Source organism: Odontesthes bonariensis, chromosome 3, assembly GCF_027942865.1.
Source record: "Odontesthes bonariensis isolate fOdoBon6 chromosome 3, fOdoBon6.hap1, whole genome shotgun sequence".
Classification (NCBI taxonomy): domain Eukaryota; kingdom Metazoa; phylum Chordata; class Actinopteri; order Atheriniformes; family Atherinopsidae; genus Odontesthes; species Odontesthes bonariensis.
In genome coordinates this window covers 32,453,143-32,475,789 of record NC_134508.1, presented here as the reverse complement: position 1 = coordinate 32,475,789, position 22,647 = coordinate 32,453,143, and the positions used below count along the sequence as shown (strand labels likewise).

The following is a 22,647-nucleotide window of genomic DNA, read 5'->3' as shown; positions in this document are numbered from 1 at the left end:
ATGTTGATTATCCAAAACTAGACACATGTAGGTAGCACACTTAAAGCTTAAATTCATAAGATTGAGATCAACCTTATCCTTAAGTTTTATATATGAGAATACTATCCTTTTTTAGATCATAAACTCTAGATAGCTCGTTTACATCTGTAACATTTAATATAAAAATCAGCTCTCCCGTTTGGTAACAGGACAAAGTTCATCCATAGTTCTTCCTGGTCTTTTATTTAGAATATAATTTGACTTTTATGCAACTGCATCAACATTTGTGTTAATTGCCTGTAAAAATGTTACAGTTTTTGTACTGTATTTTAGAATGTGCTTTTTTTTTAATGTAAGTTTGTCCTTTGATAAGTTTGTAAAACACTTTGCTTGAAAGGTGCTAAATGAATAAAGTTAAAATTGAACTGAATTAAACCAAAGCTATGAAGTGGAAAATCTATAAAAATGTCCCAGCTTTTAACTACCTCCACAGTGATTTAAATGTACTGCATTGAAAAAGCAAAACCAGAAATTAAATTGTTTATTGATATAAACACGTAGATGTTACATGTAGCTCTCCTATGAGGAACAGTAAATTCATTCGAGTAAGACTGAAGAGATGATAAAGTAGGGCAGGTACAGTATCTGATTGTTGGGTGGGACAACCTTGTTGGAAAAAGCAAATAGTGGACATGGATATGGACTTAATATTTAGTTTAGGCTTGAAGCGATGAGAAAAATTGTTCATCTTAACAGACTTGGTGAGAAGTCACAGGCTACAACCCATTGGTAGTGTGGTCACCAGCCATATATACATGTTCTCCCAGGAATCCAGCACCTTCCTGTGGCGACAAAGAAATAATTTCAAGTTAAAAAACTCCTTCAATCGTTGTAGATGGCTGTTTTAGAAACACTTCAAGTGTCACACACCTTATGCTGCAAAGGCCTTGCCCCTCTTCTCCTAATTTGGGATTGCAGCAGATGAACAAATAACAAGTGTCAGAAAAACTGCAGCAACTTAGAATAAAATTGGAGGCACTATCAAACAAATATTAGATACCAAATATTTACACGGTGTTGGTATTAGATAGTAACCTACTAACAAATTGGTCTCCTGAAGGAAGATACAGCTGCTGCTGAGTTGAGGAAATGTGATTAAGTTACCTAACAGAGTGCACCCGGAGTCATTACAGATTTAATTTATGGGTGCTCCTGCTTCTCAGTAGCAGAGGCCACCTTTTCCAAGTTTAGTGACCTCCATGTATGGGCAGTAAGTCATGAAGGAGGCTGGTGTCACCTCAGCGCTCATATAGGTCACCTCGTAAAATAGATCCATTTTAATTGTTTCACTTGCGCGAGATTAGTGTAAAACTTGTCAAATACAGCAGCAGCACAAGAGAAAATGACTCCAAATGTTTATCGAGTCTCGATTTATGATTACAAAGAAGATGTATGGAGATCCAAACACAGTGTCTATATAATTCAAATAGGATATTTTCTGACCTGTGAGAGTGAGGATGTTTACCTATTTCTTTTCTGCATCTGCCACGACTGGCTCTGTTGAATAGAAAGTTCAATCCCATCAGAAACTCAAAAACTGTCTAACAAAGCAAACGCTCAGCCTGTAAATAGATTTCAGATGTTGGTACAGCTTTAAGATCTGGACTCACGTTTGACCTCCAGCTTGCAGCTGACGGCTACTTCTCCGTGATCGTTTTTGGCTTTGCAGGTGTACACACCACCGTCAAAGTTACCGGGCTTTCGGATCTCCAGAGAACAAATACCCTGGACGCAGATCTGCCTGAACTTGGGGTCTTCTCCGATAATCATCTGGTTCTTCAGCCATTGAATCTTGGGCTATAGAAAAACAAACGTGCATGAAACAGCATAAACTAACGGTGCCCCTTATATAAACAGAATAGGAAAAAAACATAAAAACTTCTATGCACCATCCTGCTGAGATATAAAACTATGAAACTTTACGGGTGAATCCTCTAACACCACTTTGCGCTATATAGGACATGATTCCACAATGTTTTCTTGTTGTAAGCTTAGCCTCCTTGTGGTTCTTGTATAACAATGTTACAAAATCCACTTTTAAAAATAAAAAACGGCTGATCAGCAGTGTTCTTTCCATTTAAATTTTAGTCCCGTGGCAAGACAAAGTGACTTTTTGATTGAAGAAGGCACACAGCTCCTTCCTGGTATGCGAGTTTAAATGGCACTGATATGGTGAGGACCTCTCGGGGCCCCAAAAAGAATGTTAATCATGTGACTTAGCTTCCCTGTCACCCTCTTCTCCTCCCATGGCTCAGAAAAATACAGTTCACGGTTTGTCCTGTTGGTGACCCAGCAGATTATGAGCCCGCAGAGGAGGTGAGAGGCTCAGACAGCAGGCTAACAGGGGCAGGTGAAGATCCTCCATGTTGTCGATGAAAAGCTTGCACATTGACGACAATGAAAATGGAGAAGGGAATGTATCGTTGCTGACAGACAGTCTGAGTAATCGTCTCAGCAGTTGGCCCAGCTGGTGTCTAACTGAAATCCATTCGCACATTTCTTCACGTTTCAAAACTTCTAATTTATAGACAAGGGCTGGATGTAGAAACAATATCTATACCAATTAACTATGTATGTTCTTCTTCCAGCTCATTAACTGGCACTGATAAAAGAAGAATATACCACAAGAAAAGCTTCTTGCGATTTCTAAGACTTTGGAGGGGGGAACAATGGCTTATGTTTCCTAACCTTTATTAGTCTGTGCAGATAGTGGCTTTAACGCGGTATTATCATTATCAAACATATAATAATTGCAGTAATACACAACAGTTCTATCATTATTCTGGCTAAATAGTATTCTGGCTGCAATGGTACCTACATAATATAAAGAGTACTTTAAGTTGTACCATGCAGTCTCCATTGTGGTGGTCATATTTGCAATAATATTTTGGACACTGGTTATTACATAACTCTGAAGCTATAAAAGTAAGAGCTATATTAATGGCTTTAGAAGTTTAACAGTAGAGGGGATTGTAAAAGTAACAGACGTAAAAGCTTTACTAGTTTTAGAAATAACTGTATAAGTAGTGGAAGCACAGAAATTAGGAGTCATTTTAGTAGTTTTGATGTAGGAGGTTGTACCACAGAGACCCTGAGTGTGCACAGAATGAAAAAATATATTCAAACCATATCGTACTACATCAAGTGCACAAGATACAATTAGTTTGCATGTTATAGTTGATTGGCTTTTATGTTTAATATATTCTGAATATACGTTTTAGTTGCTTGATAAGTTGAGAGCGGTTAAACAGAGTCAGCACAGCAGCAGCAGACCAGTCTTTTACCCTGACATCATGGTGCTCACATAAAGGGTCTTGACTCTGAAAATATGATTTTCACATTTCTGGGAGAGTGTGTATGCATTTCTTTGCTTTGTGGACCAGGTGTAAATCTGGAAACAAGGTAAAGCTGGTGTAAATGGCTCTGTCTCCTCGCTGCTTGCCATACCTTTTTCTGCTGAAGCTGTCAGTTTGACATAAACCATAAAAAGATTGAACTGTACCTTAGGGAATCCCCTGACAGAGCAGAGCAGCTTTGTGCTGTAGCCCACAGTGGTGGATCTGTCGGACAGATTCGTGGTGAACTTGGGCGCCTCAGTGAAGTCATGCTCCTTGTACTCAGGAGGCTTGTAGTCGATACCTGGGGAAAGAAAGGAGAGAAACAGACTAGTTTAAGCTATGCACCTTTGGCTGATAAACGGTATGTCAGTGGCTTGATAGTTCAGTAATTCAAAGGACTTTCTGTCCACCGACAGCAATGTTCTTTTCTCTTTTCAGCCCTGCCATGCTCACCATTGCATTTTATTACTCTCCTAGTGGTAGGCACTGCTCTAAGTTACCCTGGGTTCCTTTGTGACCTCACAAACTATCACATTCCTTGCTTTTTCTTGGTCAATTGCTCCCGGGGAGAGCAGTATGGTCTTAAATTTACACCTTTGGTACGTGTTCTATCAGACTGTAGAAGGAGTCAAAAATCTTGTTTTTGTAACCTCCTCCAGCCTTTTAGGTCCAAATAAATATTTGTTTGTACCATCACACACCTCCACAAGCAGACTGTTTTATAAAACTAGTCATTTATTTGATGCCTCATACTTTCAGCTTTGAGCTTTTGCATTTGGCCTTTGAAGCCATGGAGCCTGAACGTCTCCTTCTAGCCTCCTCCATCTCATATGGGAGGGAATGAAACGTGGGGACAGGAACGGAGGATGTAAAAGACAAAGCACAGCTTTTATATACACCACATATTGTTTATGAAGATCAGCGTGGTCAAAGCCAGACTGTTGCGTCTCCATTGTGCCTGGTTGGTCTATTTGTAAAGTGTAGGTGGAACGGGGAAGCAAAGATTATGTGTTTCTGAGCTTCTGTCACAAAGCTAAAAAGCACAAGCTGGAGTGGCATGAACTACGGACTCTTCTTTCCATTAATCTCTGCGTGGAAAACGCTTTTGACAGATTCCTGCTCCATAGATTTTTACAAACTGGAAACATTTTCACCTCAAAATGAACTGCTAAGCCGAGAGGTTGAAATACTTTTGCAACTCACAAATGATGGACCATTAATTTTGCTCCCGATAAATGACCAAGTGTCGTGTCTTTGCCTACTTTGTTTAACCCTTTAGAACACACCCCCTTTTTCAAACTTCATTTGCAAAATTGGCATACCCAACTTGAAAGTAGCAGAGATCCCACATGGTTGTAGATACATGCATGTACTTGGTACCATTGGAAAGGTAACACATCCAGGTTTATGCCTGAAGTGTCAATTGCATTGTTTTCAGTTGCAAATACCATGGCGTCACATACAGAGAAGATCACACTACTGTTAGTGCTGTGGAGAGTGTTGTTCTTCGTGGTTGGGCTCAAACGATAGCTGACAGTTTTAGCTTTCAAACGGTATGCGGCATTACAATTATATGTTTGTGTACATGCTGTATGACATCTATTTCGTTAAAAATTTGTAAACAAAATGGCGTCAGCGTCCCATTCACGGGACAGTGTGTGTTAAGAGGTTAAGTGGGTTCACTTTGTAAAGAGAGTGTTTGTGGAGTTTAAAAATGTCATACATATGCATAAATACAGAAAACTCTGAGGGGTTCAACTTTCAGCACAGCTAAAAGCTACACGAGTGGGTGATAAAATGATGTAATAAAACATTAAACTATGGTCAAATTAGTTTAAAAAGTGAACTTTATTCTAATAGCTGTAAGAGCTGTCATCCACACCCTAAAGTCTTCTAAAAGTGGGCTTTTATTTGTAGGTTATTCAGTTACATCTATTGTTATATCTTCTGTTCCAAATGCCCGAACATCCATGCTTAATTTCTAATAGAATTAGTTGAGTCGAGTTGCAGATGACAGAAATTTCAAAAATAATCTATTTGGATTTTTGTTTTTTAAGTATGCAGAGGAGCTGTTTGTCTGTTTACATTTACTTTGTAAAGATAATATCTATAGAAACTAAAAACAAAGTCTTGTCATCATTGGGCCAGGTTCTGGTACACTGACATACAATGGAAGACGGTATGACAATATGATTCCATACACTGTCATCACATGGGTAGATGAACAAATATAACATAGATATCTTCATCAATGGTAAATAATTGAAAATCACACCTGTCTTCAAGATCTTGGCCTCTTCCTTTGCAACAGTAAAACCTTCGCTGATTCCACACTTATTTTCAGCAAACACTCTGAACTTGTAGGTGTTGCCCATGATGAGGTCTGAGATGGTGGCGTTCAGTCTGTGGTAATGGTCCAACACAGTGAACCAGTCCTGCAAACACACAAAAACCAAACTCAGCGATTACATGATGCAAAGTAATTAGAGACTTTGAATGATGAAATGATAAAATTAATAAGCAGGACCCATCTACTTAATATCAAACATGACTTTTAGGACCCGACAACCAGCTGCTCTTTGATACTGAGAACTTACTCCAGTCTTTTTGTCGGCCTTCTGGACTGTGTAACCTGTGATTTCAGTGTTTCCATTGTCTTTGGGTACAGTCCACTCCAGAGCAACATTGAAGCCCCAGGTATCCACAATTTTCACACTAGCAGGAGGTCCTGGCAGCTCTGTGAGCAAACATGATTGGATTAAGAACCGAACAGTTTTTTTCTTAATAGGTCATCTCATCATCTTATCAATATTTTACTCACCGACAATTTGAAGGATAAGGGAGGCTTTGTCTTCGAAGTCGTCCACCTTCAGGCACATCTCGTACACTCCGGAGTCATCTCTCTCGGCTGCACGGATGAACAGGATGCTGTCTCTGTCAGTGCTGCGGACGTTCACCTTCTTTGTGTCCAGGGGCTCACCATTCTTTGTCCAGGTGACCACAGGTTTGGGTTTGCCCTGAGGAAAAGGGAAAAAAAATCAATCTTAAAGTGAGTTCTGATGTTTTCTATTATGCATGCAGAGAAATGTGCAGAAATCCTCCACTTACTGAGAAGGGGATGGTCAGATTGATCTTGTCTCCAACATGAGCGACGTATCTCTGCCTGAGGTAACGAGGCAGGCGGACCTTGGGGCGGTCTAACAAGAAAAAAGGTGACAAAAGTTATTCATATGAATCAATATTCATACAAGATTTACAGAGGGATTCTTTACTCTGCCAGTTCTGAGGCTACTTTATTATTTCCATGCCTGATCGCAACAACAGCAAACAAAAGACTTTGTGCGATCAATAAGATTTAAGAACAACAAAATGAGGGATTGTTCATACAGTGTATACAAATGACTTGGTTAATGTTGATGCATATAAAAGTATCTGTGTGTTGGTGTACATACAGTAAATGAACTTTGGTAGCACCTCATTCTGAAAGGGTTTAAGGTTCTCTTCTGATGTTTGAGTTGCTAACCAACCAGTCTCTGTTTTAGTTACATGCCATTTCTTCCCATTCTGATACCAATACACAGAACTACTTGGTAAATGAATGCAATCCTCTAATTGCTAAAACATCAGAGGATGTCATAAAACACTTTGCCTCAACGCTGTCTTTCCACAGCCCCAGGGTGTGTAAGTAATCGATAAAGGTTTTGGCATCTGTGACAGTTTATTTGAAGCCATTACTATGACCCTGAAAGAGCTTCACAGCTTGAAAACATTTTGATGGCATGCTCACTCATACTTTAACAAAAGGCATCTCATTCATCCTCCCACCTCCGCTGCAATGCCTGTTCTGTCAGTAGGCATCTTGGCTTAGCGGCTGGCATTTTTTTGAGAGAACAAGGATGCCAAAGATGCTCGGCAGATTATGCAGATTGCGGGGACACAGACCCTGTAGCAGGGACCTGGTGGAACAAGATCTGTCTGTGCAGGGACAGGAGGAGGCAGTGTGCACAGAGGCAAGAGAAGTGCAAGAGGTGCTGACTAAGCTAAAGGTCGACTAATCTTTTTCTGGCCAACTCTTACTGGAGCGCAAAAAAGAAAACAGGCAACCGCTGTGCTAGAACCTGACAGAATCGTGGCTCAGCTGCAAACTGTTGGGCTCAACATTTCAACTAGAGGTTTTTTGAAAATTATTTCAGCTTATTAACACTCCACCCACAACAGGACATTAGATAAAAAAAAAACAAAGAACAATCTTAGGGGAAAAAAAGGGAAGAATTTTAACCATCGTAAAAAATTGGGTGTATAGAGGAGGTTAGCATTTTGTCGACCTTAAGATCACACCAGAAACAGCAAAAGCTCTAGTGTCATTGATAGTATGTGAAGCCCCTAAATCAAGCACGGCGCGAGAAAGTGACGATACATAACATCGAAACCCCTTACTGGTCATCCACATTATGCAACTCGTGCACGCATCACGTTAATTTCTGAGGACACACACAACTGAGAGGCAGCCATGGTAAACATGTGAAAGCATAGTTAAAAGCAACTGTATTTGAAGCACAAAAGTGGTGCATAAACTACTCTCTGATAAACAACAATTGTTCCGCATCAGAAGGTTCTCATTCCTTCAGTGTTGTTTGTGGCCATGACTGAATGACTTGACTTTCAGCTGAAGCTCATGTTATACATCCATCATTGTGGATAATAATACTACTGGTTTGCATTTGCATCAGTACATCATTTCTTCTAATGTGCTCCAGTAAAATTATGGAGTGGGGAAAAACATTAAAAGCGTTGTAACACATCTGTTGGAGATAACAGGGATTCCAATACAAATTCATGAACTCGAATTCAAACCCACTTGCATGTGGAAACAAGGCAACCTTAAAGGCTTTCCACAGCCACATGGAAGCTGTGCCACATTCTTCATCCCAAACAAAGGCCTGTTTTCTATAAATTTACACTTTGCACAATTAAGAGTCAATCACTGGACTTCAACCGCTAATATGTTGTGATAATAACTGGAAAAATGTAGGTGATTTTACATTCTGACCCAGATGTGTACTTGTTTACCATTCACAAATAATCATCATTCAATGGTTTACTTTGGATTTTAGTTTTAATGTGTGTGGTCTTTTAGACTTAAGGAAATATAAATTCAGAGTAAGGAAATCAAGCTGTGATGGATGACCATGCTGCAGAAACTGATGCTTTTAACGAAAGCAATGTAAAAGAGAAAAAAAAACATTTGGGGGCAATCCATAGTGGGAAGGTGGTAGATTTAACTACCTACTTCCCAGTGAAAGTACAACCATTCTACCTTCTGAGCTCATTGTATGGACATATTAGTGGCTAATTCAGAAATGTGTGAGATCCTACCTGAGGCTGCCCTTTTCCCTCAATGCTTCCCTGCCTCACTCTCCTGAGTAACATCCCATAAAAAGCCAAAAATAGAACCAAACCTTCGCATAAAAACAAAATAACATAGATAGTTGGCCACTGAGACTTCTGACATGATACCAAAGCCTCTGATAGACACTTGGAAGTATCTCGGTGCAGCTCACCACCTGCTGAGTGCAGCAGAGCAACATTTGTCAGGACTCTAAATAAAGCAAGGGTACTGTAGCACTGTGTATCACCTCTCTTCGTGACACGAGATTTGGTGATTTACTTACATCTGAAAGCCTTCAAATCATTGTTAAATTATGTAAGACCAGAAAAGTTTTAGTTGGGGCTTAAAGGCAAAATATTGCTAAACGAGGAGAAGTGAGTCTGTAAAATGAGAAAACCACACTGCATGTTAAGTGTGTTATCACTTATTACGGAGAGGATCAGGCTTTATGAGCATTTTCCCTGTAAAGTCTGTGGCATGTTTCAAAATAAACAGTGAATCTTGGGAGCTGTCATGAGATTTGGGTGACATTTGAGAAGTCAGACTAATCCCCCCCATACCACTTAAGGGCACAACCCACAGGAATTTGCCACCCACCCCATGTCTCTGCCCCACTGCCCCCACCTGCTTGCAGTCAGATCACTTGACACCACCGATCTTGCAGAAAGGAGCCCGACACACCCCTCAGCATGAATCTTGGCAGGAATCCCAATGCAATGCCAAACCCTCCTCAGAAAAGGCACCGTTAACAACAAGGACATCGCAGCTATTTTCCAAAGCATTGAGGCCATTTCATCAGAAAGTATTCAAATAAGTTGTTTCTATAAGTGGACCACCTGCTGTCGTGAACATGACGTTGAACATGGATGCCACTATTGAAACACCACCAGTCCAGCTGGGATCAAATTGCATTCCCTCCCTGTCTGACTCTCCGTTACGCATAACGATGATCTGAGAGTGAGCCAAAGTAATGCGGATCCTCCTTTTAAAGTCCTCAGGGTCCAATCATCATTTAACCACAAATCACTTCAGATATACTGTCAGTGATTAACACTGTCAGGTGTACTACATCTACTTATCACACTGTGGCCGGGTGGATCAGCGTTTCAGCTCAAAGTGGAAACTAGTGAGCGGACAACAGTTTTATACGCTTAACGCTGCAGTTATATGCCACAGGACAGGGAAAGCTGAGAGCAAAACATTGCTGAGCTGTTTCTAAACTTTACAACTCCGCCTCATGATGAATGGCTTTGTAATGCAGCGACCAGACCTGTGTCAGATGATATGTTCCAAATCTGTTTGTTGCCATCTTTAGAAATGAATTAATGTAATCGTGTACTGTAGCGGCTGAGAAAAAGGTGGATTATTTCTCTACATAACCTGCTTCATTGAAATGTATTTGAGCAAATATTCAACATATTTTATTCAATCTCTTTTCTCCGAGTAATCCCTTACAATTGTTTCCTGTGGATACTTGTGTGTGATAAATGCTTATTTTTTACACTGGTGTTACACATCTATCTGAAGGATTTGTTCTCATCATAACTGCTGCTGTGACCTACAGCAGTGGTAACTATGGATAAAAAAATGACATTTTGTCATCAAAGTTTAGGTATGAAATGACTTGTTCTGTTTGCAAACACTTCTTACCAGCAACCTCCTTCACCAGAACAGCCTCAGGGAGGGCGACAGGGGGGCTGCGGCCTCCTTCATTCACAGCCACCACACGGATCTTCAGGCGGTCACCGGTGGTCTGGTTCTTGATAACGTAGCGGCAGGACTTCTGCAGATCCTCATTGGCTGCTTTCCAGTCCTCAGCTGGAAGGAGCAAAATGACACACAATGAAGGAAGAATGTAGAATTTGCAGCAGGTGGAACAAACCTGATGAGTACGAATACTGGACCTCATTCACCAACCAGTCTTAAGGAAAAACTTGAGTTTTTTGTGTGTAAAACAAAGATTCTGACTGTCATCACCGTTTTCTGATTTGAGTTTTGATCATAGGTAAGAGTCTACACTCACTCAAAAGCACACTTATTTATTATACAAAATATCAAAGTGTCTTAAAATCAGTACCCCGCAAATACTTTGGTTTACAACATACATACACAGAGCAGATCTACTTGCACAATGACAAATTTTTTCTGCTCTGACAGCATTAATTGTAAACACAAGGCTGCCTGCAGACTGCATGAAAGTACAATTCCTCTGCCAGAAACAAGCCAGAAACACAAAGAGTCTACATTTGTGAAGAGAAATGCACAGTTGAGGAGCCGCAGAAGGCGTTGAGCTAATTGATATGTATAAGTAATAACAGTGATTATAGTCACAGTGGGCTTCAGTTCCTTTAATGATTCCAAAATAATTAAGACTTTTAAGAAAACTTTACAGATTTAATCTATCTATATATGTTTTATTTGTCGACTTATTCGCTTTAGGTGTCCTGGAAGTTTTGAGGCTTTCTGCTGCAACATGTTAAAAGATTATTTAGGTATTTTTGGCTTCCTGCTCTCACTTTCTTTTCAATTTCTGATTTCACTATTTCTATCTTTGCACATAGGACTGTGCAGCCTTGTGCCCTTTTATAGAGTCTGTTAGGTTGTTTCCTTCAGGAAATGAGGAGCAACTGACACGTCCACCACTGAAGGAGCACATGCAATTCAAGTCATAAATCTGACATAAGCTTTTATTAAGAGCATATTCAAAACTTAAATTGATATATGTGAATGAGAACAAGAATAAATTATTAAATAAATAATATTTTTTTGCTGATTTGTAATGAAAAATAATTGACAAATATTATTTATTAGAAATAAAATTGCTGTGCGCTAAATCGAGCTTGTACTTAAGTGCTGTGGTGATTAGCTTCGCACTGTAAGTCTAAAAGCAGGACCTCCAGCAAGACTACAGCAGCTCCTGAAATGCCTCTGTCCTTCTAGGGAGAAGTTAGGAAGCTCATGTTATAACTCTGCGACTGACACTTCAGGGACAGCTGCAACTGATACGGCTGACATTAAAGCCGCATTTTCACATTTTCTTGAGTGTGATAAAAGAAAGAAAAAGCTATAAGCCATTGTGTGGGAAAACTGAGATATGATTATAGTTGCACATGCTCAGGCCTGAAATCAACTGTTCACATGAAATCTTCCAAAAATCAGCTGTCATGTCACAATGTATTAATACCCCTATCCGACCCCTTCCGTGGCCATGCTAAGATATGGTGCACCTGGTTCAATGTACAGCAGGACTTACTTCCGTCCTTGCAGATTTCAATGGTGTATCCGTCCAAACCGGTGTCTCCGATTTGCTCGGGCTGGCTCCAAATGATGGTAACAGAAGTATCATTTTTGTCCTCAATAAACAGATCCACAGGAGCACTTGTTGGCTCTGGAAATTCCAATAAAAACAAACAGCCATTAATAGAAATAAATCCACTAAAAATCCTGTCACCGTAATGTGGTGCTTTCTTTTTAAAGATGTTACCTTTAGGTGGAGGTGGTGGAGGCGTGGGTGGTTTAGGCTCTTCTGGTGCAGGGGCCTCAGCAGCTTCACCTAATGTTATACAGATATTTGCATTATCGCTGGCAGAATACATGAGCAGCGTCAAACATAATCAGGTTTTGTACCTCATAACACTTGGAAATCAAAAGATTTATACGTTTATAAAGCTGTAACAGGATTTTGATCCAATTTTCTCTCAAATGAGAAAATTGTCTGAGTTACTGGAGATGAAGTGAGCAGAAACAATTTCTGCTTCAACTGGTTGGTTTACCATCAGCAGGTGTTTCAGCAGACTCTGCAGCAGGAGCGGCTTCCTCTGTGGCCAGAGCGGCAGCAGCTATTATTAAATGTTACATTGCAATTAATGCATAAAGCAAATGAGACTTGTTCTAACAGACGATGACGTATGCTGAGAGAGCAGAATATAGAACATGCAACATGGAGAAGTCAGGTAGTGCTACTAGCTTTACCAAAAGAGGGTGAAGGTTCAAATCTTAAAATAAAAGTAGACCCAGTGATGTTGCTCATGTTAAGTCTTTTTTACCATCAGCGGGGACCTCAGCAGCAGCAGCAGCAGCAGCAGCAGGAGTTTCTTCTACAGGAGTGGCAGCTGATATTAGGGGTTAGAAAATATATTAGTCTAGCTGTTTTTTCTTAAGGAAGTTGATTGCTTCAGATTCATTAATGCATTTGTTTGTATACCATCACCAGGGACCTCAGCAGCAGCAGCTGATGATTCCTCAGTAACAGGTGCAGCAGCTGATGTTAGAGGTTAGAGGATATTATCTGTTAGTATAGCTTGCTTTTCTGTAAGATATAAACGGTTAAAGATATATTATTCTGACGGTTGTTATTCTCCATACCATCAGCTGGGACCTCTGAAGCAGCTGATTCCTCAGCAGGGGGTGCAGCAGCTGATGTTAGAGGTTAGAAAACATCACAGGATGTATCACATTTTGAAAACATTACTAAACATTTTCAAAACCATATGAAAGAAGTTAAATCTATTAAAAGTAAACCAGCAGCTTAATCAGTGAGAGTAGCTGATGTGTTAGATGTCTACTGAAAGGGTGTGAGATAGTAGAAATAGAATCACTTCTTTTTGTCAGTAAAGAGCATTAAGAGCAGTGAGAGGTTCTCAGGCCTATTAATGTTTGTTTGGTGTGCATTAGTGTCCCGCTGATGTATTTGCAGAAACTTTACCATCACTGTGCTCTGTGTTCTCTGAAGTGAAAAGAAACTTAAAAGCTCGTGGCTAATGGAGCAATCAAGCTCTTTCAGTGTGACTAATTGCCACAGCTTTTTACAAATAATAATGGCCTTCACGCTGAGTGCGCACGTGCGTAAAGGTTACCTCGCGCTTACCATGACAACCCAACAAATTGGGCTTTTATTACAATTATAAATAACATATCCACGGTTCATCCATCTTGAACTAAAACGAAGGTGGACTCTATGCTGAATAATCAACGGTAGCTCTTGGCTCACGCGCCACTGCGCACAAGGCTTTACCCTCTGCGGGTGGGGGAGCGTCTCCCTCAGCTGGGGCCGCTTCACCCTCCGCGGGGGCTGGGGCAGCTTCGGCCGGGGCAGCTTCAGCGGGCGCGGCCTCAGCGGGAGCAGCCTCAGCAGGGGCGGCTTCAGCAGGAGCAGCCTCAGCAGGGGCAGGTTCAGCAGCTGGCTCCGGGGCCGCCTCCTCCTTCTTGGCTGGTTCTTTGCTAGCCGCCTTCTTGATCGGGGCAGGCTTGGACGGCATGTTGGCGGTGGCAGCTAATTCCCAACTTAGTTAAGTCCTTCAAACTGTATCCAATGGCATCATTCCTATGGGGGTGACAGGCTTATATAAGGCTCAGCAGGGTCAGACGCCGCCCCCTGATGAGCTGAGCGTAATAGACACTAAGCGCCATGGATGACTCAGACCACCACGTCTGCTTCACTCATTAACAGTAACTGACCAATATTAACTGTTCCACTACATAAGGGGTGGTCTACTTAAATAGAAAATAGAAGATATATCTACAGGTCAACACTGTCAGGTTGGCAGACAAGAGGCAAAAGGAATAAATATAACATGTATTTTATTAATTCAAACAAACAGTGATAGGTGGATGAAAGCCTTCAGAGGCATCATGCCTTATCCATGTATCAGACCCAACTCTGAAGAGATATACCTTTCTCCCAAGGATGCATTTCTTTTCCTCCTCAATGATTGTTGCCGCATCCAGAATGCTGACCTACAGTATTTACAGTCTTTACAATGATGTTCTGTACAAAATAGAGAAATTAAGTCTTACAAAGCATTCTTTAGAAAAAAAAAGAAATATCAAACATTTGAGTATTAAAAAGGAAAACATTGAACGATCTTCCTAAACAATATGTTGATGTTAACATTTTTAGTCTCATCACACAGCAAGTTTACATGCATTTCAAACACTTTTAACCCTTAACGTTTGCACATCAGTGACATTAGATACAGCATAACATTTTTTTTTTTTTAAATCTTAGTTTAGTCCACAACAAGCTTTGCAAAAATATGACTATTCAGCAACCTGTATTGGCCTAAGACGTCAGATTTATCTCTAATTCTGGTTTAACTCTATTTAATAGAATGAAATATGCAAACAGTGAAGAGCCGATTTTTTTGCCAACTAACTCAGGCTTAAGGTTTGATTTTTAATCATTGTTTTTTTTTAGAGTCATTTGGCCATTTACAACTGTAGTTATATTACTACATCAAACAGCTTAAGTACTTTATGAACCCTGTTTTCAGTCTTACACCAACCAAACCCTTTCTCTCCTTAAGGCTAAGTCCCAACAGCCGAAACAATCTTCCACTTTCATCTAGTGGTGCAGTTTGGTCCAAATCAGGAACTCAAAAAAAGACCAGATGAAAACACACTGCATTTACATGTGAAGTTCAGACATTTGCCTACTGCCGACACCAGTAGAAGTTGCTGCATAGTCCCGATACACTAAAAGCAAACACAAATCACAGCTACTACAGAGCAACAGGCACAACAACCAGTAAGAGATGAGAAGCTGGAGCTGATGGCTTTAGTTAACCTGCAGAAATAGATGAGTGTGGGTCAGTGAAACTGTCTAATACCTGAAATATTTACAGTAATGACGCCATTTGACATCCTCTTTGCTCCTTGATGTCTTAGATTCATTCTTTTTTTTCCTAATTTGCCAGGTAGAGCTGCAGATTAGTTGTGAGCACACAGAGCAACAGCAAAATCTGCAGCACCAACACGATTATTACATGTTCTTATCAAGCTGTCATTAAAGTGGTCCGACATTCATTTACAGGAATAATTACATGTGAAGTTTGTCCGAGCACTGAAACAATAACCAGTTCAGGATGATGAATTACTTCAACACCACTTGCACAGCCAGATACCTCATCTTTCATTTCCTCCACAAGGGCCCTTTTTTTGAAAAATCTACACAGAGCACCTTGTAAAGTTCTTACATGTTTAGCTTTTTTTTTTTTTACTCTTTCCTTTAAACATAAATTGTTTCTGTGTTTTACCCCAAAATGCTCTGAATGAATACTGCACGACACCGACGTGGGTATACACCAAACGACGTCTCACACAACTTCACCGTCTCTACGCAATGTCACAAAATGACACAAAACTCTTCGGTTAACCTACCCTGCACGACAAAGCGACTTACGCGATCCTAAAACAGTTTGGGGCGTTTTTAAAGAGCACCATACATCCCTAAATGATGATAAAAGCATTAGTGGCGAGAGATTGTGCAGTTTGTTTGTGAAGTACATGGATGGTAGCAGAGTCACATCTTAAAAGTGTTTTGCTGAAGAACTTTGATAGTACTTTCTTTAAAAGCACCTACGTCATACTATTATATGGTTGTTTAAGTGTTTTATATACATTCATAGCTGAACTTTAAACCCCCTAACTTGACAGTCAATATGCATGAAAAAAGTAAAGCATTTGGTTCACTATATAAGATATTTGCACCAACTAACGCAGATAAAGTAACTGCAATGCATCCTGATTGTATGTACAGATTATGTACAGAATGTTAGGGTAAAGATCTGAAACAAACGTGCGCCATCTTAGAGAAATGTTGCTGAAAAATGATCTGAATTCAATTCAGTGAGCATTTGCTCTGTCTGGTTTCATCAGAGGGTGTTTACGTTATATTATCCCTGTGTAAAAAGTATCTAATACCTGATATATATGTCAGCATCGGTGCTGCTTTTCTACATGAAATAAAACTGAATTAAGTGCTTGGAAAAAGTGGTGTGTGTAGCAACAGAGTGATCAGCTCAGATCACGGTAAGTAGTTTGATTCAAAAGAGTATGACAGCAGGTATATTTCTCCAACTTTTAAACCAAGAAAGTAATAAAGAAAAAAATATGTGAACAAGTTGAACTTAAAATTGTTCTGACAGACCTGAACAATTTTTGTTCAGAAAAATAACCATGAACTGAAATCAAAACTGAAGAGCGCTGAAGAAATAAGTGATTTTGGACTGAATAGTTTGGATGATATTGATGAAAGCACCAGTTAATTCTGCTGACGTTGAGGTGACACTGACGTCTTTGCTCTTAAGGCATATTTGTTTCACCTGCTCAGGTTGTAAAGTTCAGGATTGCATATGTGTAAGATTGGCCTTCAAAGACTTTTACAGTAGATATGTACCAAAGAACATAGCAATAAACAGTAGCGTCTGTTATGCTGTCATACTCTTTTCCAGAAAAGGTTAACGTCAATTAAGGATAGCGCCATTTGACGAGGACTCAACATCCCATGATGCACTTGTGGAGAAAACAGGATGGACGGTGTGTATTGTTGCAGAAATCCCCTGAAGTCAGAGCACAGAGAGAATGGATTTTAGTTATCTGCTAGCACCAATCTAAAAGTCCTCAGGGCTAAAGTGTGGTAAAGTCTTAAATATAATTAGATAACAGAATATAGCTTTTTGTTGGGAACAGTATTACTGTTCATACTGTGCTATAATAATTTTCAAAGAAATAACTAAATTTCTACTAAAGAAATGACAGTTAGATTCACCCCACAATCATTTCTGAGGGTCTTTTTCTACCTGACTGTGCACTGCTTCAACACAGTGAACAAAAATAAAAGTTTAGGCGCTGGGTGTTAGGTGTGAGCTTTGTATTCAAAGTTTAGGCAGGCTTGGGTCTTCTTTGTCTGGAGATTCGATGTAATTGGCAGCCTCTTGAAGTTTCAAAAGCATTGCCATCTACAAGAAAGAGGGCAGAGTTAAGAAATCAGAACCCATTTCAGTTTGAAAGGTAAATTCAAAATTCAATTAAAAAAGTGATAATAACAGTCTCTCCTACCAGAGGGTCAGATTCCATGGAGCTGGATGGAGTCTCCTTGTGAGGCCTCTCCTCGCTGGGCTGACATGGGCTGCTGGAGCCGATGCTGGGAGGAGGTAAGTGGAATAGCTTCGCTTGGTCCTGCTGGGCAGACGGCCAGGGCAGGGTGCCCCTCACCCACTCCACTGGGTCCTCCCAAACTGCCTTCTGGCCATGGACCTGGAGAATCACAACATACCAGCCAAGAAATAAATAAGAGTATAACACCTCATTTGAAAAGGAAGCCAACAGCATCTGATGAATCAAAATGGAAAGTAAGCTTAAGAAGTATTCAATCAACCGAGTGTCCATTTACTTGGATTTGTGGTTTGCGGGACTTAGCTATACACATCCATCAGTCATGATGTTTATAAGAACTGTTATTAGATAAATCCCGGTTCTTTTTTCAGCTGAATCATCGAGTCATTTAGAGCAATGCTGGATAGTAACACAGAAGACTGTAAAGTCAAAATAATATATAGAACTATTGCAAGCAGAACTGGTTGGAAATGAAGGCAGAAAAAAATGGCGTCTGTTTGTTACTCCAGCGCTCTGTGGTTAGACGCTTGCACGATGGCCTTAACTGCAGTGCAGCCTCTGACTCTTTAACTGATGTTCCAGACAGAAGCAGGAAAAGGGGAACACTTAATAATCTGTTTGGAAATCTGACATTTTTCACAGATTTCATCTGCCAGGTGAAAAAAACCCTCAGGGCACTTTCAATTGTAAGACTAAACCTTACAGTATTGAAATACCTGACTATATCCTTTGAAAAAGACCTTGAACACAGTTTAGAGGAAAGACTCCCTTTTTAACAGAAATAACCCTTCATAAGATCCAGGGTCAGGGATGGTGATCATCCGCCTTGACTGTTTGGGGTGATAGATGATGATACAAGCCAAAAAATGGGAGTCTTGAAGCTGTGAAGGTGCCCAGAGGCCATTAATCCTGAATACTCTGACTCAGGTAAAATCCCATTTGGCTGTGGGAACTCACTTTGATGCCATCCTTGGCGCCTTCTTGCAGATAGGGAATAATAGAGTGATTCCAAAGATCTATGAACCATGATCGAAACTCATCCACTTTGACTGGACAGGACAGGAAAAAGCAAGGGCCTGAGGAAGATGAGAAAAAAGAATTAATACTCATCAATCCCACAGAGTTGTTTCTTCAACCCTACAGTTAAGATTCTGTCCTGAGATTTTCATACCAATGAGGAAGTCTGATGTGCTGTGCTTCTCAAGGAAGGTATGCAAATGATACCACAGTTTGGGAACCCAGTCCAACACTCTGATGAGGTCCTCATTGGTCAGGCTTTTCTCATCTTCTGACTCCATCAGCTTCCTGTGCAAATACCGCACGAGGAAGCCGTTGGCTGGTTCCACGTTGTTGGAGAAGGTCACCATCCTAAGAAGGTGAAAAAAAAAAGCATTTGCAAACAGTTTAACAGACAGAAGAACAGACAAGCAAGTTTGTAAATCAGTCGGCTCGTATAGCTATCACTCTTCTCTTCCCTCATTACTTTGATAATAATGACTGGATTCAGAAACTATTCTTGCAGTATGTTTACATCTTTACTGAGACAGCTGTGCAGTCAGGTCTTCACTTATAACCCACCTGAAGCTAAGATGCAGGCTGTGGTTTGCTGTCATCTTCACTGGCTGGTTGCTTGTTCCGATAATGTAAGGACTGAATTTAGAGACAATATGGCACAGTTTAGGTTAACTTCAACATTTATATACAGTGTACATGTTTCCAGGTAGTTTCAGTCTGTGTGGGGGGATTTTACCATTTGTGATATTTGCAGGTGAGAGCACCATTAACAAGTTCACTGATGGATCCAGGATCATGAATATCATCCAGAATGACTACCAGTGGGATCTCCGATGTACTGGTTTCTCGATCGATTTGATTGGCCAGATTAGAAAGATAAAGCTGCAGGTCCTGATGAGAAAGCAGGGCAAAAGAATAGAGTGTGTGTCCATGAAAGGAACCTGAAAAAACTGAATTTAATGAAACGTTTTTTACTGTTACCTTGCATGACTGGCGGTGCATGTTGAAAGAGACCACGATGCCATCAGTGACTTCGCGGGCACTGCGATCCACCAGATACTCAGCCAGCCTGGAGACAAGGTAAGTCTTACCCGTACCACTTGGCCCAGAGAGGATGAGACGGCGGTGTTTGAGTAGAAGACTGATGTAGTGTTGCATCATGGTTTTGGGAATGAGAGTTTCAAATACCAGGCTGTCCACACACTTCTCTTTCAAACCTGAGCATAGTGGATGGACAGAGAGAATGACCTGAGTGATGATCTGTTGTGATAAATGAAGTTGATGATAATCTGCTAACTATGTGGGACATATCAGAAACGGTGATAAAGTGAAGTTTAATATTTGAGGCTTAAGCGATTGAGAGGAATTCTGCTAATATCTAGACAACAGAAAGTACATATTACAAACAGAATGTGCTTAGGTAAGAATATGTTTTGAAAGCGATTTCTATCACCTCGCATGTCCTTCATAAGCAACACCGAGATAAGTATTTCACTCTGAAAATAACTGTGCATCAAGTGTGGGAATTCTGTGCGCACCCAACCCCCAGGCTGTGAAATCTGCCTCAACATCTATGGGGCCCATGTGTCTGAGGCTGGTTGGCCAGCTGGGCCTGACAGCACTGAGATCATGTTACTCATAGCCCTGCCTGGGCTGCCGCTGCCCTCCCAGCTCTCCTAGCACTTCGCTCCAAGCATTCCTGCATGCAAAGCTGCAAGGGTAGCGACTACTAACAAGCCCAAATGTAGATGTTACTCTAATAAGCAGATAAACATGATGATTTGCACGTCAGCTTTACAAGTAACATGGCCCAACAAATCTTATGTAAAAAGTCTGAGCAGCCTCATTAAATGACCACCAACATTCATGCAGGTGGAGGGAGGTGTCAACTAAAATATTTGTGGTTTCAGAATTGAAGGGACTGCAGTGAAAATGAAAAAAAAGCATTTATACAATACAGGATATCTTGCTGATGGTAGTAAATGTTTGCTGTTCTTCAAAATCGGCAACAGAACTTTTTAAGTTAAAATAACTCTGCAGACCTTTTAGAGCCACTGTGATGCCACTCGGGCCTCGAGACATGCAGCGAGAAGGCTGTGTCTCAGGGGCCTCTCCTCCCAGCACCCTCTTAATGTGGCCCATACTGTAACTGTAGATGGAGTCAGTAGAAAGGCCAAGACTGGAGGTGGGATCCACCTTGGCTATGTAGACCTGGAATGAAAAGCACAGAAAATCAAAACAGGGCTTCGCAGTGCAAATGGGATTTTCTGTTTGCATGGATAGAATATTTCACAAGGATGGAGAAAAGCAGTAAAATGAGAACACCTGCCCCTGGAGATGTTTCAAAGCAAGTCACTAACACTGATCCTGCTGAAGACCTAATTAGGGACTTCACATGCTAAACATCAAACTATCAGTTTCTGGAGAGCTGAGTTAAAAAGCCCTCCAACATGTAGATTTTTTAGAGGATTAACTTAACATGAAAGCTAAATCACAGCTTTGAGCATGCTTTGATAGAATCGATCACATCAAAATTGTTAGAATAAAATGCCTCACCTTGAAAGCCTGGCTGACAGCTGAATCCAGCATGATCCAGTCCATCCTGCCGTTCACCCTCACAGTGCCGACAAAAAAGTCCTGCTGTTTGACGTCCTGCTGAGAGTTAAGAAGTCATAAGGTGACACAAAAAATTTAAGAAGGAATTTTTAAAGAAAAAGTAAATCATACTCACATCTTTGAAGACGTGCAAATCTGCAACACAGACCACAACTCTAACACGATGATCATCTCTCTGTAAGGAAAGACTGAGAGAATCTGCAGAGTGGACATCTGCTGAGGAGTAAATAAAAGATGATACAAACAAAAAAAATCATAAGGCATCTGTGGCACAAGTTGGATTAAGTGACTCTATTTAGCTTTTGATGAATTTTTTAACATTAAATGTTGCACAGAGAGGTGACAAAAGCTTATTGGGCCTCATGCAACAACCGTTCGTACGAACAGATTTGTTCTTCAGTCGTGTGTACGAGTGATTTAAGAGAATTTGCACATTCACCAATTTTTTCGTATTTTACATTTTCTTTCAGGTACGAACACAATTTACGAGTGATCCAGACCTGTCGTAGGAGTGTCGTAAAATAGTCCGCTGTTATCCAAATCAAGTTTGCTTGACTAATGGATTGTATATTCAATTACTTTGTGTTTGTATTTATGCATTTGGCAGACGCTTTTATCCAAAGCCACTAACACTGGTAGGGTTAGGGGGTCTTACCTAAGGACCCCTACAGGAGGTAGTACCTTTCGTGCAGGGGATTTGAACCCAGGTCACTCACATGAAAGGTGGCAATCTTTCCACTACACTATCCAGTCCCAACCCAACCTTGAAGCAAACATAAATAAATATATACATTATACCCCATAATGATGCTGACATTATTCTGTTTGATTCAAATTTTGCACTAATTGAAGGTTAATTTGACTCTGTATATAACAAGATCAATGGGAAGTAGTAACCAGCTTGCTAGAGCCACAACTCCAGAGAGAAACACGCCGATCAAACCCAATTCCACCACACATCCAGGTCATCACCACCCTTGGAGTTTTGGCCACTGGAACCTTTCAGAGGGAGATTGGAGTCGTGCGCTGCCCTTGGTCATCAAAACTCTCATCAGTTTATCACCCATGGTACATCAAATTCCCATACACTGCTGTCCAACAAGTACAAATTAAGAGGGACTTTCATGCCTTAGCTGGACTGCCAAACATAATCGGAGCAATAGACTGCACACATGTACGCATCAAAGCACCCGTGCTGTTGTGGAGCGCACTGAGCTGAAGGCCAGGTGGGTGTGTCTCGATACAGCGAGGGGCCAAACTGCTCTATAGTCCAGAGAAGGCATGCCAGATTTGCACAATATTGCCATGAACGAGGGTCTCCTACTACCTGAACCAGCCCAGGCAGACCAGAAGGTG

General features: G+C 40.7%; 2 protein-coding genes across 10 annotated transcripts in view; both read right to left on the bottom strand.

Annotated features, from left to right (window-relative positions):
* Positions 1–505: 505 nt before the first annotated feature.
* mybphb (myosin binding protein Hb) lies at positions 506–14,090 on the bottom strand. Of its 4 annotated transcripts, none has more exons than XM_075461601.1 (14): positions 13,781–14,090; positions 13,132–13,182; positions 12,251–12,319; positions 12,020–12,154; positions 10,417–10,584; positions 6,486–6,574; positions 6,199–6,394; positions 5,975–6,114; positions 5,653–5,812; positions 3,542–3,678; positions 1,650–1,836; positions 1,483–1,536; positions 910–940; positions 506–821 (listed from the first exon to the last, which is right to left on the bottom strand). In XM_075461601.1, the coding sequence occupies exons 1-12, from the start codon at positions 14,022–14,024 to the stop codon at positions 1,505–1,507; spliced, it is 1,608 nt and encodes a 535-aa protein (XP_075317716.1). In that variant the 5' UTR covers positions 14,025–14,090; the 3' UTR covers positions 506–821; positions 910–940; positions 1,483–1,504. The 4 variants fall into 4 exon arrangements, with proteins under 4 accessions (XP_075317716.1, XP_075317713.1, XP_075317715.1 ...); XM_075461598.1 differs by lacking the exon at positions 13,132–13,182 and adding an exon at positions 12,540–12,605; XM_075461600.1 differs by lacking the exon at positions 13,132–13,182 and adding an exon at positions 12,540–12,605 and having other exon boundaries at positions 1,505–1,536.
* Positions 14,091–14,329: 239 nt separating this feature from the next.
* Positions 14,330–22,647, bottom strand: part of nav1b (neuron navigator 1b) — a 60,710-nt gene continuing 52,392 nt past the window's right edge. For 4 of the 6 annotated variants that reach the window (XM_075461596.1, XM_075461591.1, XM_075461594.1 and 1 more), the window contains 10 exons: positions 21,407–21,507; positions 21,232–21,330; positions 20,718–20,886; positions 19,657–19,892; positions 19,412–19,566; positions 19,240–19,311; positions 18,833–19,029; positions 18,619–18,737; positions 17,605–17,802; positions 14,330–17,504 (listed from right to left, as the gene is read on the bottom strand). In XM_075461596.1, the coding sequence (XP_075317711.1) occupies positions 17,421–17,504; positions 17,605–17,802; positions 18,619–18,737; positions 18,833–19,029; positions 19,240–19,311; positions 19,412–19,566; positions 19,657–19,892; positions 20,718–20,886; positions 21,232–21,330; positions 21,407–21,507 (1,430 nt within the window). In that variant the 3' untranslated portion in view covers positions 14,330–17,420. The remainder of the gene's footprint in view (positions 17,505–17,604; positions 17,803–18,618; positions 18,738–18,832; positions 19,030–19,239; positions 19,312–19,411; positions 19,567–19,656; positions 19,893–20,717; positions 20,887–21,231; positions 21,331–21,406; positions 21,508–22,647) is intronic. The other 2 variants (XM_075461597.1, XM_075461592.1) reach the window with 2 other exon arrangements.